Source organism: Ambystoma mexicanum, chromosome 2q, assembly GCF_040938575.1.
Source record: "Ambystoma mexicanum isolate Mex_15411 chromosome 2q, UKY_AmexF1_1, whole genome shotgun sequence".
NCBI lineage: Eukaryota > Metazoa > Chordata > Amphibia > Caudata > Ambystomatidae > Ambystoma > Ambystoma mexicanum.
In genome coordinates, this window is record NC_090924.1 from 757,673,578 (window position 1) to 757,691,845 (window position 18,268).

Sequence of the window (18,268 nt, forward strand, 5' to 3'; positions counted from 1 at the left end):
GAAAATGCTCTTTTCATTGCGCGTGCCCCCACCCACCACCCGGTCTCCTTGGGAGAAGACATCAATCTCTCCATCCCCCTCGTTCAGATAATTTCCCCCCATGGTAGGAGGATCCTTCCCCCCTGTCTACACCCTCAGCAAATCTGTGGTGCCCCTCAGGTCACCACATGGGGATGCAGTATTCCCCCCCTCTGTCCCTTCTGTGACTCTCCCTGAGGTTTGACAGCACTGGTCTAATCTTGAGTACCATTTTTTTCGCATGTCTGAGTCAATTGTTGCCACATGACGATGGGGTGTTCAATTTCTTACATTTCCTCGAGCCGTGGACACTTCTCCTGTGCCTCAAGGTCCCTCTTTTGGCTCCCTTTTCGGCGGCCTCCCCGGAGGGTTTTCTTTGTCCAGTCGGTCTTTACATGTGTTCCCGGATGGCTCCCTTAACATCTTCGAAGGTCAATGAGAATGTGTAGCCCCACTGGTATCAAATCTCCTTTTCTCTCCATTCCATTGTGTCATCGGGGCACACATTTGTCTTCTGGCTAGGGTAAATGAGGAGAGGTCTTGGAAGATTGAGATCGTTGCGTTGTTATATGTGATGGTGGATGACTTCCTGGCTTCCTCTTGATCTTTACCTTTTCTGCATATTAATGAAAGCGAATAAGGATGGAGCGTAGTCCTCTAGCTCTACCACGGGTATGTGCGCTTTGTCTATGGTGAGTTTGTTTGTTGCTCCATCCCCGAACAGACTATTTCTTTGATGGCTTGGCAGAAGTATATCTCTCTGTCTCTCCCTCCATTTCTGGAATGCCAAATATCCTGAGGTTGTTTCTCCGCTCCCTGTTATCGAAATCATCCATTTTGAGGGCTTTCTCTTCATCCCTCCTCTCCAGGGCTGACAGTCTGGTGTCAATCTGTGCTTCAAGAATATCCACTGAAGATTGGTTGAACTCCAAACCTTGGATTCTGTCCTCCATCTTGTCCATTTTCTGATCTATATTGTCCATCTTTTCATATCTATGCCCTGAGTCGGCCCGCATTTCCATAATTTCTTGCATCAAGGCTGCAATGTCTTTTTTGGCAGACATAATCGTCTGCCTGGTCTGCCATCTGCCTGGTGGTCGCGACCGCTGGTTGTGCCGGGCTTTCCTGATAGCAAAACTCCTGTAACGCCACCTTCCAGCTCATCCAGGCCAGCTAGCTGTGCAGTGGGGGCCAATCCCCTACAAGGGGATGGGCTGTGTGCAGACCCTCCTGGGCTGCTCGGGGTTAGTGGCGGCCGGGCGTCGCAGTATAAGATCGTATGAGGGAAAGTCTGTGCTTCTAGATACTGCAGCCTTAACCTAGGCATGCATCACCACCCTGTTGTGGCCTCAGGGTGTTTACTGGCGGGTCGCCAATGTTAGAGGTATCAGGCGTGGATTACGGGGACCCTTCCTCGGGTCTGGTGTGTGAGCAGGGATGGGGGAGGGTAGCCCCCACCCTGTTTCCTCTCAGGTCCTGGGGCCTGGCACTGCTTGCTTTTCTTTCCTTTGGCCCTGAACCACTTCCCTCTGCAGTCAATTGGAAAGCTCCCTCCTTCTCCCTGTTGAGGGCTCATGTCCCCTCTTCACACTGCGGCTGTATAACTGCTGGATGTATGTGCAGTGGTGTACATCGATGATATCCTCATCTATTCGGCCAACCTGCAGGAACATGTGTCGCATTTACGGCTGTACTCCACAAGTTGCGTGAAAACCATCTATACGCCAAGCTTCAAAAGTGCTTCTTTCATGTCAGCGAAGTGGAGTTTCTAGGATTTGTGTTGTCCCGCAAGACATCAGAATGGACAACAGGAAGCTGGAAGCCATCCTCACCTGGCCTTCGCCCACGTCCCTAAAGGGGGTGCAGAGCTTCCTCGGCTTGCAAACTTTTACCAATTCTTTATATCCGGCTTTTCACACATAGTGCACCTGATAACCTCACTCTTAAAGAAGCATCAGAAATTTGAATGGACACCTGCAGCAGAGGAGGCGTTCTGTGCCCTAAAAAACGAATTCACTTCAGCCCCTGTGCTACAGCATCCGCAACCTGATCTCCCCTATGTCGTGGAGACTGATGCCTCAAGGGTTGCCATGGGAGCAGTCCTATCCCAACGGAATCCTGAAATGGGACGCTTGCACCCAGTGGCATTCTGGTCGAAGAAGTTTTCTCCTGCAGAACTAAACTACGCGGTTACGGATAAGGAGCTAGAAGCAATTGGGGATTCCCTCAAGGAATGGAGACATTACTTACTCAGGGCCAAACACACCATCACAATCATAACAGACCATCAGAACTTACAATACTTGCACTCGGCCAAAGCCCAGTTATCTCAACAGCTGCGTTGGGTTCTGTTTCTGACAGAGTATGATTTTGTGATCACCTACCGACCTGCAGTCAAGAACGGCAAAGCTGATGTCCTGTCTCGTATCGGCAAGGGAGAAGAAGCCTATAACAATCCCGATCCAGTAAACATCATTCTAGGCAATAAGATCTTGGTTCTCTGCGTGGATAACTCTTCTCCACTGGACACACTTAGCGGAGCATAAAGAACAGTCTGTCAGCAGCGGTGGTAACAGCATGGAGCAATAAAGAAACCAACTTCACCATCTTAGACAGCCTACCATACTACCAAGAGCATGTTTACCTTCCAAGGCGTGCTCTAGAAGAGGAAGTTCCTACCAGCTACCATAGTTCAACCCTGGAGGGTCACCCCAGTGTAGCGAAAACTCTGGAGAAGGTCAAGAGATCCTACTGGTGGCCAACCTGGCAGAAAGACGCCATCTATTTCATTAACGTGTGCGGAATAGGCGCCCAAAACAAAGCATCGAGACAAAGACCCGCCGGTTTATTGCAACCCCTGGTGTTACCCCCGGCGCCTTGGCACACCGCTTTGATGTATTTCGTCACAGATCTGCCTCCTAGCTCCGGGTTCAATACCATCCTGGTGGTGGTCGACCTTTTTTTCCAAAATGGCTAATTTTATTGCATTAAAGGGGATCCCATCAGCTCAGGCCCTAGCTCAAGTCTTCCTTGATCGCATAGTAAAACTACATGGGTTCCCATCCGTGTTAATCTCTGACAGGGGCAGTCAATTCGTGGCTCAGTTCGGGAAGAAATGCTGCTCCTTAGCAGGAGTGGAGATTTGTTTGTCCACTAGCCATCACCAGCAAACCGATGGGCAGACTTGCTTAAACAAAGAAGTGTTGTCACAAAAAAAGGAAGAAAGGACGGAATAAACTGGCTCCTAAACTGGATTAGTTCTCAAAGGAAACAATAGACAGGAAGTGCATACATCAAGTTAACATATATTCATAGGAATAAAAAAAACAACAAAGCTATATTCTGAAAAGGTAATGCCACATAAGTCACACCGAGTGTGTCTAGAAATCAAGGTACATGTTAAGTTGACATATATTCATTTCAAGTTGACATGTATTTGTTGTAATAGGAATTCTGAAAGGAATATGCCACATTACAAGTTGACATATATGTGTTATAATGAAAATTCTGAGAAACATATGCCGACGGTGCAGGAGGTGAGACTAAGATGCAACCATCAAGTCAATGTTGGCCACATCTCTAAGAGTCCCCGTTTGCCAACCCTAGTGTTGTTCTTTGTATTCACCCTTGCACAAGATGCGTTTCGCCGGCAATTAGAAAATAATTTAAACCGAACCAATGTTGCATAGCTGTTCGTGATAGCCGCCTTCTTCAGGGTGAAAAGACACGACCCCTGCAAGTGCTGCAGGTCGAAGAAACGTAAAGTTTTGTGTTCTAGTTTGGAGATTTTATGCGGCATATATGCCAGCAAGCATTTCCAAATTCAATGATGTAAGCGTTCCGTCCACAAGAGAAGAATACAAGTACCTCATTCTGCAATTGGTATAGTTAGCCCATAGGTGGCTGATGCCTAGTACTTCAAATATTCGATCCTTATAACATTCTGTCTGTGCTTACATGCGTCTTGCACATTTCCCTGCTTTGAATGCAGTTCACCTAAGGTACCCTCTGGACCGTCCCACCAACAGTGGTTGAAAGCCCTAACACCTGCAGACACCACCTCTCAGTTTCCAGACCCTCCAACAAATGAGGGAGGAGAAGGCGGGGCCGCCCACCCTCCAGGAACACCCATGGAGGAGCCAACTGCATCTTCAGAAGACACAGGAACCACTCCCTCGGAGGCCAGTAATGGACCACCAGGACAAACACCCCTGGGGACACCCTGATCCTGCTGATGACCCTCAGAACCAGGGTGATCGGAGGAAAAGAGTAAAGAAGTTCTGGTGGCCAGGCCAAGGAAAGAGCATCCACCACCCAGCGCCCTAGGGACAGAGTCTGGGAACATAACCGGGGAAGCTGAGCACAGCATGGGGAGGCAACGAGGTCCAACTAGCGAAGTCTGAACTGCTGACACACCTCCAAAGAAACCTTGGGCGAAGGGACAACTCCCTCGAGACTGGAAAAACCCTGCTGGGCTGGTCCGCAGTCACATTTGTCCACTTTCCAGATATGGACACCCTCAAGGAGACCTGGTGAGCCTCCACCAAGGCCCGATGGACAAAGCCAGATCCTCCTGGGAGCATGAAGCCGTGCCCCACTGATGGTTGATATAAGCCATAGCAGTATTGTCCATCCGAACCAGAACATCCTTCCCCAGGAGCGAAGGCCGGAAGACTACCTGTGCCACCGAATAGCAGCCAACTCATTCCTATTGTAGGATCTCCCCAAGTCCAGAAGAGATCATTTTGCCTGATGAGTCAATTCCAGGAGAGTCTCCCCCAGCCCAGGTAGTGGTAAGAATGATCGGCAAGGCCAGGACAAGGCCACATTCCTCCGGAGATGAGACCTGACCAACAACCAGCAAAGAGACGTCCAGGCGGCAGAGAAGACCGGGATCAACAAGTCCTACTAAAGGGGCACCAATGGGACAGCCGGTGACTCACCTAAGGTCTCAAATGCAGCTGTGCCCATTGAACCACAAAGATACAGTAAGCCATGTGACCCTGGAGATACAAAAGGTCCCTGGCTGAAGCCCAAGACTCGCGATGGAGAATCTTCAGGAGCGTCTGGAGCCGGGAGGCCCTGTCCAGCGGGAGCCGACCAACCCCTCCCGGGTGCAGAACTGGGCACTGATGAATTGAAGAGTCTGCGAGGGTGACAAGTGGGACTTCAGAAGATTGAGCAAAACCCCACAGGACCAGGGCACCAGAGACAAGACGAAAGATGGGCCACCACCCGGAGCCAGGATACTGCCCGGATCAACCAATCGTCCAAGTAGGGATCCTGGATCCCAGTCAGGTGAAAAAACGCCACCAGGGCAGAGCGCAAGGCCACCCGGCGACGGTCGTCCTTGGGTAGAGGAGTCATCCGGAGAACTGACTCCGTAGGAGCAGAAACAAAGTCCAGCCGGTACCCCCAGCGAACTGTGGACTGAGCCCAGGAGTGGGAGGTCAACCGGTCCCAGACCTTGGAAAAGCAACCAAATAATTTCCCCCTCCCCTGCCACCAGCCAAGATTGGGCATCTGGACTTTTGAGTCTTAGGGGGGACCTGGGACGACGGAGAGGACCCTTGAAACCCTGCTTCTTACGGTCTGTCCGGGGATGAGGAACACAAGACTTGCGAGGAGGACGAAAAACCACTGGCAGACGCAGGAGCCACCTTCTTCCTCAATTTGTCTGCATGCTTATCCGCCTTAAAGACCTGGTGAACTGTAGACTCCAGAGCATCTCCAAACTACTTCTGACCTTCAAAGGGAAGCTGCAAAGCAGCAGGCTTCTGGGACCCCAGACTTCCAATCCTGAAGACAAAAAAGGCACCTGCCAGAGACAGTGGCGCCCATGGCCATAGTGGTCAGCTGAACACCATCATAAAACAGGTCTGACATGAACTCGGTCTGTCACTTCATGTCCTACAGGAGCTGGGAACAGTCAGTGCCATCATTCAGATACTGCAGCAGATTCCTAAAGCCAGCCAACACGGTATCCACGGCATATGACCCATAGGCGCTGGCCCGCAAAGCCATATGAGACCCCACGCAGGATTTCTTGAGGGCAAAATGCACCATCCTTGTCTACCGGGTCCCTGACAGCAACTTCCTCGGCAGGCATGGAGGAACAGCCCAGAAGGCTGGCCAGAATGTAATCAACCTCCACCGCAGGAGGCAGACCGGACTCCTCGCCCCTGAGGAGGAAAATCGTAGCCATGACACGGGACATGGAGATCTGTTACAACCTGGCCCACTCACAAAGGACCTTGTCCTGAATGTCAGAAATTTATGGAAGACCCAGTTTGGTTGATATTTATACTGCCGAATAGATGGCTCAGCAGCCCGCTCCACAACAGAGGGCTCCTGAGACCCCATAATAAATAGATCTGGTTCATCACCTCATTGCGGTCCAAGTACTTGCCATGGCATCCTCATCTTCCGAAAAAAGGGATGACCCAGCACGGTCTGAGGAAGAGGAAGAAGAACCAGAAGAGGAAGACAGAGGGACAGGCCCAGATGCACCAGGTTCTGCAGCACAGCATGCCAGGAATTCTTTAAACAGGCCTTTAAAGTCCTTGCTAGAAACCCCAGGAGCCGGGGCAGCCACCTTCCTCCACTTAGCCACTCTGGAGGAAGAGGCAGAGGCAGGCTCAGTATGTCTCCTCTTCTCTGCATGCTTCCCCATACTGGCAGAGACACAAACACGGCACACCCTAGCGACCCAAGCGACCCACACTCCAAAACAAACTGAAAAAGCCCAGGAAACCCCTAGGTGCCCAACAGGGCTGAGCCGCTAAAGCAAGACCTGCACCGGCCCCAATAAGGGCACACAGGCCAACACACGACGGCCAGGAGAGACCCCCCCCTCCAACAGACCCCCACGACCCTGGGAAATCAGCAGGCCGAGACCAGTGGAAAAAGGGGGCACTGTGCCAAAAGGTGCGAAACAGGTTGCAGGAAGGACGGAGGGCCCGCAACCGCCCCCCACCCACACCCCCAACACCGCACACACTGGACACAACATGGATAACCCTCCCTGCCACCCCTCCCCCCTGGGCCCCAAGTGAGAAGGCTAACCAGCACCTGGAGGCCAACAGGCACACCTTGCTTGCCCGAGGACACTGGCAAAACCGCTGCCGGACCCCACAACCCCATAGGGGGCCCAGCGGTAACACCAACACCTTGCAGCCACTAAGCCCTTCTGAGGAGCCAACGAGCGTGTGACGCCAGCAGTTGCCCTTCAAGAGCCCTGCACCGAGAGGCTCCGACAGTTCCGGCAGGAACAAAAGAACTGCCGTGTGTTGGGCAAGTGGGAAGGGTATACTTCCTGCGAGGGGAGGGGCCAGAGGAGGCCAGCTTGAGAAAGAGTTCCTGTGAGCATGGGCATACTCAAAAGTAAGTATTGGGACGTTGAGGCAATGAGATGTTCCTAATAATTATGAATGCATTAGCTATCTACGCCTCCATTCCATTTGGAATTTAGCTCCACAAGACTGCAGACTCCTGCTGGAAATGGTGATGTTTGTAACCGGCACTGTGGAGACCTATATTATTTACTTGCTGCTAGCGGTTTATAAAGTCCCCCAGGTGGCCTATCGACTTTCTAAGGACTACTCACTCTAATGTCAGAGGGCTGCACTGAGGTGATTTTGGACGTTGGCAAGATGGCACCTTTTTTTGACAAAAGCGGAGGTGTTTAAAAAGTCCGTAATTAAAAACAGCATGCGGTCTGTCAGCGGCTATTGGCTATTTATGTATTTTTCTTTTTTACATTTATAAAGCACCCAAACAGCCCTCGGGCATCGTGCCGCTGTTACAAGAATACTTTCTTAGTTACATTGCATATGTTGTCCTCTCTTAAAAGCCATACATTTCTCAGTAGCAGCAGCATTAACTGCATAGTGCTTTAAAAGCTTACTTCACTAATGTAAGGAGCCAGTTTGGTATGTCTCAATGAATGGTACCCTTCTACTTTTCAGAGTTATTACGATGGCTGTCTTCGGTGAACCTGAAAAGAACAACGGCCTCTCTGGATTGGCGTTGGCCAAAGAGTCGGGGACACTGGAGGTTCAGTACGTGAAGAGGAAATGGGCCACCTCACACCCCGAAGAGGCAAACCAGCTGCATCTGCTTTTGCACGAAGCATTGTAGATATAATAAACACACTTTTCTTTACAAGAAAACAGGATTCATACCAATTATCGGTTTATATTTATAATCAACATTTGTAAAATAAAAGATGTACAATTGAAGATTTTCTTCTGCAATCTTTATATATATTTTTGTATACAAACTATTATACAGAGCACCGTAGTTTAAATAGTAGAATAGTGTACAGTTAAAATAAACACTTGATTGTTCTTTTAATGACTGATTGGTTTAAATAGTCTTTTGTGTGAAGTTGCCTTACCAAGTGTAAGAACCACCTGTGTATTAGAGCACGGCAATAGGGTTTGTTTTTATTTGCATTACACTGTATACGGCACTACCTATCACTGGGGGACGGGTGGGAGTATTGCCTGGATTGACATGTCACCCCCAGAGGGCTGCGGTGGGAGGGAGCAGCATCCGTTTTGTTTCTGAATGGGTTGGCGCCCCAAAGAGCAGCCCCCTATCCAATTCATATTAATGGATACATTGAGGCAAGGAAGCAACATGTAAGCAACATTACAGGCAAGCTATCTAGTAATATGCCTCCGACAGGGCATGGTTGGAAAAAGAGAAATGAAACATGCAGTCGGGGCTCTTTGTGCCGGATTATATACTATGTGCTTAAACTGTATTAAATTGCAGTGGTAGTTTGCGTTGCTCATGCTAGAGTGCTTAGTGAAGAAGTGCACATGGCGGCAGTAAATTGTACTGGTCGAAAATGTCCTCTAGTCAAGTAAGTTTCTTGTTTTAGTTTGTAGAATGTGCAATAGATATGAGCACAACTCGACTACGCACTTGCACAAATAATTGTGTAGTCTGTGTGTGCATATTGGTTATATTTGAAAAGCCCAAAACACCACACAAGTGAAACGTCACCCAGCGCAATTTACTGCCATAAATGGTACAGAAATGTAGTTTGACATAAATCTTAAAAGTGCACCGCCAAATGTAGTTTGTAATTTTACGTGCAGGCTAGTTTTCCTACTTCCAAATCGATTCTCCGAACTTTTATTCTCCTCTCCGGTTGTTATCAGCCTACACCTTTGCCTTCCACATCAAATACAAGGTTTTACTATACAGCATCGTTACTCCGTTTATGATACAAATCCAAAATGTGTTAGTCTTGCTTAAATATTGTATTAAACTCAAGGGACTATGTACGTTGTGTAAATATGTATTTGTTTCTGAGTGTTGTAGATGATTTTACTTCTTAATTTACTATTTCTGACTCAACTGTATTGTATGTGTACTTTTGAAATTGGTATTTTTTCACACTGAACTACATTTTTACCTGATTGTAAATACAAAAGTATTATTCCTGTACTGTTTTGTTCGTTGTAGTTTTGTGTTTTCGTTATTTGCCATATTTTGGTTGTGTGGTAAGTATGGCGTTCTGCACCCAACCTCTCAATTTTACCAGAACATGAAATATTGAATCCCTCCAAGCATTCCAGTTTGAGAGTGTGGTAGAGAATTTAAATTGTGTTTTTAGTTTTCAATTTTAAGTTTGAGAAATGATTTCCTCATTCCATTAGTTGCATTGGTTCGGTTACCAGACAAATAAGCAGCTTACTTACATTTGTAGAATGTAGGAAATGGCAGTTTACCTGAGATTTTACTGTCTAGTTTTAAATATAACGCCTATTTTTTATCAGGCAATGAGTTGTACGCAAGCACTAACATATTGCCTGTTCTACTCCCAGATGTAACTGAAGGGCCGGTGTGAGCAAGATGCCCCACTTTAATGGATTGTGTTCTCCCACGGATTCCTCATTTTAGATATTTACTCCTGTGGCTGCAGATCTCGGGAGCGTTTTGACAGCAGGGAGTGCTGTGCACTCTTCATTTTAGAGGGCGGACGTGATGTCGGTGTTGCCACAAATAACTCACACTGCCACATGTGATCTCAGTACCGTTTTTTCTGCTCAGTGTGCTGCTCTGTATGATTCTCAGGAACTAACTTCCCACCTCAGATGGGTTTCTCAATAAAATTCAAAATTTTTCTTCAAAATGCCGACACCTAAACTTGACAGTTTTGCAAAGTCTCACGATTGTGATGCCACGGTGTTGCTAAATGACTCTCTCAGCGTTTGTCTTTGGTGCCTCTTTGCCGAACATGGCGTGGCCGATTGTGGCTCCTGTCAGTTTATGACACTGAAGGCATTGAAGGATAGGTCTTCAAAATTTGCTATCAGATGTTCGACATTTAAGTCATCCAGTACAAACCGGTCAAAATGCTAATCTTCTGGGAGGCGGGTGTGGGGGAGAAGCTCTGAGGCGGTCGAGAGATCACTGGAGAGACCAAAGGAAAAAGTTTTTAAAAAATCATCCTTTTTCCTCGGAAAAGAAGAGAAAGCACAGGTACTCTTCGTAGGACTCCTCCAGTCATGTGTGCTTCACTTGCAAATCCACTTCCACATAGAAATGTCATGATCAAAAGATGATGCACGTTTTTGATAAAGCAGGCCCTTCCATCTCCTCTTCGGAAAGAAGGCAGTTTATCTGACTGTGCCTGGTAAAGTCAGCAGGGTATCCGAGTCATAATCACCCTGTCTACCCAAGAGTCCGACATGATGCAGACCTCAAAGAAAATGCTACAGTAGTCGACGCCATCAGTGGTTCCACCCCCACTGCATTCTTTGTCACATCAGCCCATCGATTTCGGTAACCTCGATGTTGAGGTACACTTGTCAATTGAAGATAGATTTCATAGGGACTTTCCCAAAGTATCATTGATGATGATGGTGACCTGATTCCTTTCAGCTTAGATCCTTTTAAATCTTGTAAGGCTCCAGAAGAATTTCAGTCTGAGGAATCCTGCATAACCGAACTGGCAATGCACTTGAAGGATGCCAGTGGTCTAGACTACTCCGTGGAGGCAGACTTCGAACATCCGGATCCTCATGGGCACCCTAATGCCACATACAGAAAAGTAATGGCTAAGGTAACTGAAGCTCTGGTTGGGTCCCCCTGCCAAAGAGATCATAAAAATATGATCCAGCCTAACTTTCTAAAGAGTGTACAGTAAAACAAATCAGTTTTTCTGTAACTGCTGTAGGGCTGTAAAACGAAGAGGTATGTTTTACCTTAAAAAGGACCGACACGGACTGGGGAGAATGGTTGTAAAAAGTGGTGGAACTGTTAACAGTCAAACAAATTAAAGAAATGGTACTCTGTGCCCGCTCACACTGACCACTGCTCTTGCCTCCCTTTTTGAAAAAACCTTTATTATTGAAATGTGTGCATTGGAACGACAAAGATCACCTACATTTCAGAAAACGACTGAAACCCTGGCTATTCAATTCACCAAGACAAGTATTAAAATGGGTACTGCCCCCCACCCCCCAACTCATTCCCCGGACCCAAGGCAATCATGGGACAGTAGGGATTGTGGAACCGACAATAAAACAACCACACACCCTATGTCAAAACTCTCCCGCATATCTCCCACATACCACACACGCCAAAAAGGGCCAGCAATATACTGCACACAAAAACATACAACCCACACATCCACCACAAGAAAGAAATGCCACAAACGACACAGATACTGGATGTTAACCCTCCGGATACAACAAGCTCAGTGCACAAAACAAAGCACACTCTGAAAGCTAACATGCACAGACGTCCGTTTCTCCTGGTTCTGCAAACATCAACAGAAGAGCACAACCTCTATCCTATCCCTCTTCCATCACTAACCTACCCCGCCCACTTTCTTACAGAGCCACGCAAGTACCTGGAGACCATGCAAATGGCAGCTGTGCACAGTATAAATTAACATAACTTAATATAAACACCCCAGACCTGAGAGCCTTGTGGTGTAGGCAGCTACAACAGGGATGAAATCCAGTGCATACCCATCCTGGCCCCTGGGCACAGATGACAAAAAGTATGATGCCCTACCTTAAACCATGTTTTTGCATCATGTAGTAGCCTTAAAAGCCATCAATGGGACATGTGCTCTCGCTACTTACACCCAGACCTTGTGGGCGGTGGACTCTGAGGCCACAGAAGACGACGTCCCAGAGGGAAATTTGAGAGACAGCTTCTTAAGAATTGTAAGCGGTGGAAAAGAAGCAGTGTACTAGACACTTCAGTCCACTCTGGATCTGACTGACTGTGTGGGAATAGCCATTGGGCCGACTTGAGATTTAAGTGGCTAAAAATTAGGTTTTGCCTCAGATGTACCACCAGACTGTTAGGTAAGACATGTGATGTCTCTTAGGTTTTTGGCCCAAGGAGAAGTTGTAAGCATTAAAAGTGGCTGCTATGTCAGTAGGCGCAGGGGAATGCCAGCAACCCACTCAGCCTGGAGAGGAATGCGTTTTCAGCCAGACAGGCAAAGGTCAAACCCCTGCCAAATAAGGCCAGAGAAAATGTGTGAGACCATCAACCGGGATAGGTGGAAAAACCTCTGTACACCTGCTTTAGTCAACTCTATACCAACAGGAGCTCCAAAACCGTTTGAGAATTTCTCTCATTCTACTGCGGTGCTCGTTCACTCCCTGAGATTTCTTACGAGGGCCTACGTATGTGGTCAATGGTACTGCACCTCTCCAAAAAATGCCTGTAGTGCAATGTAATGTTCAGATCCAAGGGTTTTCATATCTGCCTAATGTTTTAATTGTTGGAAAAACGTTTGTGCTCTGAGTGTGTTCTGTACATCGTTCTAGCATTGTTGGAGGGATAGATATCAAAAATAGCATCACAGGGTCCAGAATTACCTCGCTATGCATTCTGCATTCGATGGAAACAAGCTGAATGCACATTTCAAAGCACACACGTTTCCGAAATTGGGATGAACTTTGAAATGGTCATGTGTCAATTTTAAAGCTGGAGTCCCATGATGATCTTTCTCTTCGGAGGAGCCAGAGGGAGTTGGGCTATATTTGGGCTACTTTCCTGGTCCATTTGGGCTACAGTTAGGTTTCCCTTTCTGGGAGGACCTCTGAATGTTGTCAGTGGTACCGGACCTTGCCAAAAAATAATGCTTGTAATGCAAGGTAACGCTCAGATCCCAGGGTTTTCACATCTGCATTACATTTTTATTGTTGGAAAAACATTTGTGCTCTCAATGTGTTCATTCAAGCCTTTCTATTTCTGTTGGAGGGATAGAAATAAAAAATAGCATCACAGGGTCATAAGTGAACTGGATATGTATTGTACATTCCCCTGCTTCCAGGTATAAATGCTCTTTGCCCTACTGCTTTGTGCAATTGCACAAAAGAGAGGAAAAGGGTATCAGAATGTGTTCCTCTATGTCTATGAAGTCATGTCAGATTTATTTTGAGGACATCTGCACCGTGCCAAAAATGAGCCCCATTGAGAGAAAAACTACAATATAATACCACTATGACCAGGCTGCAATTATACATGCAACCAAATAGATGTATTCCCGACTTGCACTGTTGTTCTTTGTCTCCCTTGTGCTGCTCCTCCTTCCCCTTTGCTCTGCCCCTCCTTCCCCCTTTGCTCTGCCCCTCCTTCCCCCTTTGCTCTTCCCCTCCTTCCCCCTTTGCTCTTCCCCTCCTTCCCCCCTTTGCGCTGTCCCTCCTTCCCCCCTTTGCGCTGTCCCTCCTTCCCCCTTTTCCGCTGTCCCTCCTTCCCCCTTCGCGCTGTCCCTCCTTCCCCCTTTGCAAGGTCCTTCCTTCCCCATTGCGCTGTCCTTCCTTCCCCATTGTGTTGTCCCTCCTCCCACATTGGGCTGTCCCTCCTTCCCCCTTTGCGCTGTCCCTCCTTCCCCCTTTGCGCTGTCCCTCCTCCCCCTTTGTGAGGCCTTTCCTTCCCCATTGCGCTGTCCTTCCTTCCACTTTGCACTGTCCCTCCTTCCCCTTTGCGCTGTCCCTCCTTCCCCTTTGCGCTGTCCCTCCTTCCCCTTTGCGCTGTCCCTCCTTCCCCTTTGCGCTGTCCCTCCTTCCCCTTTGCGCTGTCCCTCCTTCCCCTTTGCGCTGTCCCTCCTCCCCCTTTGTGTTGTCGCTCCTCCCCCTTTGTGTTGTCCCTCCTCCCCCTTTGTGTTGTCCCTCCTCCCCCTTTGTGTTGTCCCTCCCGCCTTTGCTCTCCCTCCTCCCCCTTTGCGCTGTCCCTCCTCCCCCTTTGCGATGTCACTCCTCCCTCACGCCGCCCCTCCTCCCTCCTTGCGCCATCCCCCCCTCCCTCCTTGCGCCATCCCCCCTCTCTCCTTGCGCCGTCCCTCCTCCCTCCTTGCGCCGTCCCTCCTCCCTCCTTGCGCCGTCCCTCCTCACTTATTGCGCGGTCCCTTTTGTGCTGGTGCTTCTTCCTCTGTGTGCTGGTGCTTCTTCCCCTGTGTGCTCGTGCTTCTTCCCCTGTGTGCTGGTGCTCCTTCCCCGTGTGCTGATGATTCTTCCCCTGTGCGCTGTCACTCCTTTCCCCGTGCGCTGTCACTCCTTTCCCCGTGCACGGTCACTCCTTTCCCCATGCGCTGTCACTCCTTTCCCCCTTGCGCTGTCACTCCTTTCCCCGTGCGCTGTCACTCCTTTAACCGTGTGCTGTCACTCCTTTCCCTGTGCGCTGTCACTCCTCCCCCTTTGCACTGCCCCACCTCCCCCTTTGCGCTGTCCCACCTCCCCCTTTGTGAGGCCTTTCCTTCCCCATTGCACTGTCCTTCCTTCCCCTTTGTGCTGTTGCGCTGTCCCTCCTCCCCTTTGCGCTGTCCCTCCTCCCCCTTTGCGTTGTCCCTCCTCCTCCTTTGCGTTGTCGCTCCTCCCTCTTTGTGTTGTCCCTCCCGCCTTTGCTCTCACTCCTCCCCTTTGCGCTGTCCCTCCTCTCCCTTTGCGATGTCACTCCTCCCTCGCGCCGCCCCACCTCTCGCCATTCCCCCTCCCTCCTTGCGCCATCCCCTTCCCTTCTTGTGCCGTCCCTCCTCCCTCCTTGCGCCGTCCCTCCTCCCTCCTTGCGCCGTCCCTCCTCCCTCCTTGCGCTGTCCCTCCTCACTTATTGCGCCGGCCCTTTGTGCTGGTGCTCCTTCCCCTGTGTGCTGGTGCTCCTTCCCCTGTGTGCTGGTGCTTCTTCCCCTGTGTCCTGGTGCTTCTTCCCCTGTGTGCTGGTGCTTCTTCCCCTGTGTGCTGTCACTCTTTTCCCTGTGCGCTGTCTCTCCTTTCCCCGTGCGCTGTCTCTCCTTTCCCCGTGCGCTGTCACTCCTTTCCCCGTGCGCTGTCACTCCTTTCCCCGTGCGCTGTCACTCCTTTCCCTGTGCGCTGTCACTCCTTTCCCCTGTGCGCTGTCACTCCTTTCCCCTGTGCGCTGTCACTCCTTTCCCCGTGCGCTGTCACTCCTCCCCCTTTGTGAGGCCCTTCCTCCCCCTTTGCGTTGTCGCTCCTCCCCCTTTGCGTTGTCGCTCCTCCCCCTTTGCGTTGTCACTCCTCCCCCTTTGTGTTGTCGCTCCTCCCCCTTTGTGTTGTCGCTCCTCCCCCTTTGCGCTGTCCCTCCTCCCCCTTTGCGCTGTCCCTCCTCCCCCTTTGCGCTGTCCCTCCTCCCCCTTTGCGCTGTCCCTCCTCCCCCTTTGCGCTGTCCCTCCTCCCCTTTGCGCTGTCCCTCCTCCCCCTTTGCGCTGTCCCTCCTCCCCCTTTGCGCTGTCCCTCCTCCCCCTTTGCAATGTCCCTCCTCCCCCTTTGCGCTGTCCCTCCTCCCCCTTTGCGATGTCACTTCTCCCTCGCACCGACCCTCCTCCCTCCTTGCGCCGTCCCTCCTCCCTCCTTGCGCTGTCCCTCCTCACTTTTTGCACGGTCCCTTTTGCGCTGGTGCTCCTTCCTCTGTGTGCTGGTGCTCCTTCACCTGTGTGGTGATGATTCTTCCCCTGTGTGCTGTCACTCCTTCTCCCTTTGTGAGGCCCCCCTTCCCCATTGCGCTGTCCTTCCTTCCCCTTTGCACTGTCCCTCCTTCCCCTTTGCGCCGTCCCTCCTCCCTCCTTGCGCTGTCCCTCCTCACTTTTTGCACGGTCCCTTTTGTGCTGGTGCTTCTTCCCCTGTGTGCTGGTGCTCCTCCCCCTTTGCGCTGTCCCTCCTCCCCCTTTGCGCTGTCCCTCCTCCCCCTTTGCGCTGTCCCTCCTCCCCCTTTGCGCTGTCCCTCCTCCCCCTTTGCGCTGTCACTCCTCCCCCTTTGTGCTGTCGCCCCTCCCCCTTTGTGCTGTCGCCCCTCCCCCTTTGTGCTGTCGCTCCTCCCCCTTTGCATTGTCGCTCCTCCCCCTTTGCGTTGTCGCTCCTCCCCCTTTGTGTTGTCGCTCCTCCCCCTTTGCGTTGTCCCTCCTCCCCCTTTGTGTTGTCCCTCCTCCCCCTTTGTGTTATCCCTCCTCCCCCTTTGTGTTATCCCTCCTCCCCCTTTGCGCTGTCCCTCTTCCCCCTTTGCGCTGTCCCTCCTCCCCCTTTGCGATGTCACTTCTCCCTTGCACCGCACCTCCTCCCTCCTTGCGCCGTCCCTCCTTCCCCTTTGCGCCGTCCCTCCTCCCTCCTTGCGCTGTCCCTCCTCACTTTTTGCACGGTCCCTTTTGTGCTGGTGCTTCTTCCCCTGTGTGCTGGTGCTTCTTCCCCTGTGTGCTGGTGCTTCTTCCCCTGTGTGCTGGTGCTTCTTCCCCTGTGTGCTGGTGCTCATTCCCCTGTCTGCTGGTGCTCCTTCCCCTGTGTGCTGGTGCTCATTCCCCTGTCTGCTGGTGCTCCTTCCCCTGTCTGCTGGTGCTCCTTCCCCTGTCTGCTGGTGCTCCTTCCCCTGTCTGCAGGTGCTCCTTCCCCTGTCTGCTGGTGCTCCTTCCCCTGTCTGCTGGTGCTCCTTCCCCTGTCTGCTGGTGCTCCTTCCCCTGTCTGCTGGTGCTCCTTCCCCTGTCTGCTGGTGCTCCTTCCCCTGTCTGCTGGTGCTCCTTCCCCTGTCTGCTGGTGCTCCTTCCCCTGTCTGCTGGTGCTCCTTCCCCTGTGTGCTGGTGCTCCTTCCCCTGTGTGCTGGTGCTCCTTCCCCTGTGTGCTGGTGCTCCTTCCCCTGTGTGCTGGTGCTCCTTCCCCTGTGTGCTGGTGCTCCTTCCCCTGTGTGCTGCCGATTCTTCCCGTGCGCTGGCACTCCTTTCCCCGTGCGCTGGCACTCCTTTCCCCGTGCGCTGGCACTCCTTTCCCCGTGCGCTGGCACTCCTTTCCCCGTGCGCTGGCACTCCTTTCCCCGTGCGCTGGCACTCCTTTCCCCGTGCGCTGGCACTCCTTTCCCCGTGCGCTGGCACTCCTTTCCCTTTCTGCTGTCTCCCCTCCCCCTTTCTGCTGTCTCCCCTCCCCCTTTCTGCTGTCTCCCCTCCCCCTTTCTGCTGTCTCCCCTCCCCCTTTCTGCTGTCTCCCCTCCCCCTTTCTGCTGTCTCCCCTCCCCCTTTCTGCTGTCTCCCCTCCCCCTGTGTGCTGTCTCTCCTCCCCTCCCCCTGTGTGCTGTCTCTCCTCCCCTCCCCCTGTGTGCTGTCTCTCCTCCCCTCCCCCTGTGCGCTGTCACTCCTCCCCCTGTGCGCTGTCTCTCCTCCCCCTGTGCGCTGTCACTCCTCCCCCTGTGCGCTGTCTCTCCTCCCCCTGTGCGCTGTCTCTCCTCCCCCTGTGCGCTGTCTCTCCTCCCCCTGTGCGCTGTCTCTCCTCCCCCTGTGCGCTGTCTCTCCTCCCCCTGTGCGCTGTCTCTCCTCCCCTTTGTGCTGTCTCTCTGCCCCCTTTGTGCTGTCTCTCCTCCCCTCCCCCTTTGCGCTGTCTCTCCTCCCCTCCCCCTATGTGCAGCAATGTGTGATTATCTTGCTGGAGTCACATACCATCTGCTCATTGATGGAGTGGTATTGCTTGCGATTGCGTTACACCGCCTCTACGGCATGGGGGGGCTACCAATTCGACATGGGTGCAGTCCAGGGCACCAACACAATTGGGCATGCCTGCCAGTGCACGGAAGCCTACTTTGGTGTCGGCTATCCCCTGGGCAGTCCATGGTAGGGATATGTGTGTGCTAGCGTGCTTCAGGAGGGCATCCACACTTGGGTCAGCATGCATGAAAATAGTGGTTGTGAAATGCCATGCAGCTGGCCCACTGTGTGCTGGTAGGTGCCTGTGGCCAGGAAGTGGAGCACAGACACCACCTTTAGTAGCGGGGGGATGGC

The 18,268-nt window shown here is 51.3% G+C and overlaps 1 protein-coding gene across 3 annotated transcripts in view; it reads left to right on the plus strand.

Moving 5' to 3' along the window:
• Nucleotides 1-9,480, plus strand: part of DYNC2I1 (dynein 2 intermediate chain 1) — a 2,286,904-nt gene extending 2,277,424 nt beyond the window's left edge. For all 3 annotated transcript variants that reach the window (XM_069647988.1, XM_069647989.1, XM_069647990.1), the window contains one exon: nt 7,986-9,480. In XM_069647988.1, the coding sequence (XP_069504089.1) occupies nt 7,986-8,157 (172 nt within the window). In that variant the 3' untranslated portion in view covers nt 8,158-9,480. The remainder of the gene's footprint in view (nt 1-7,985) is intronic.
• Nucleotides 9,481-18,268: the final 8,788 nt, after the last annotated feature.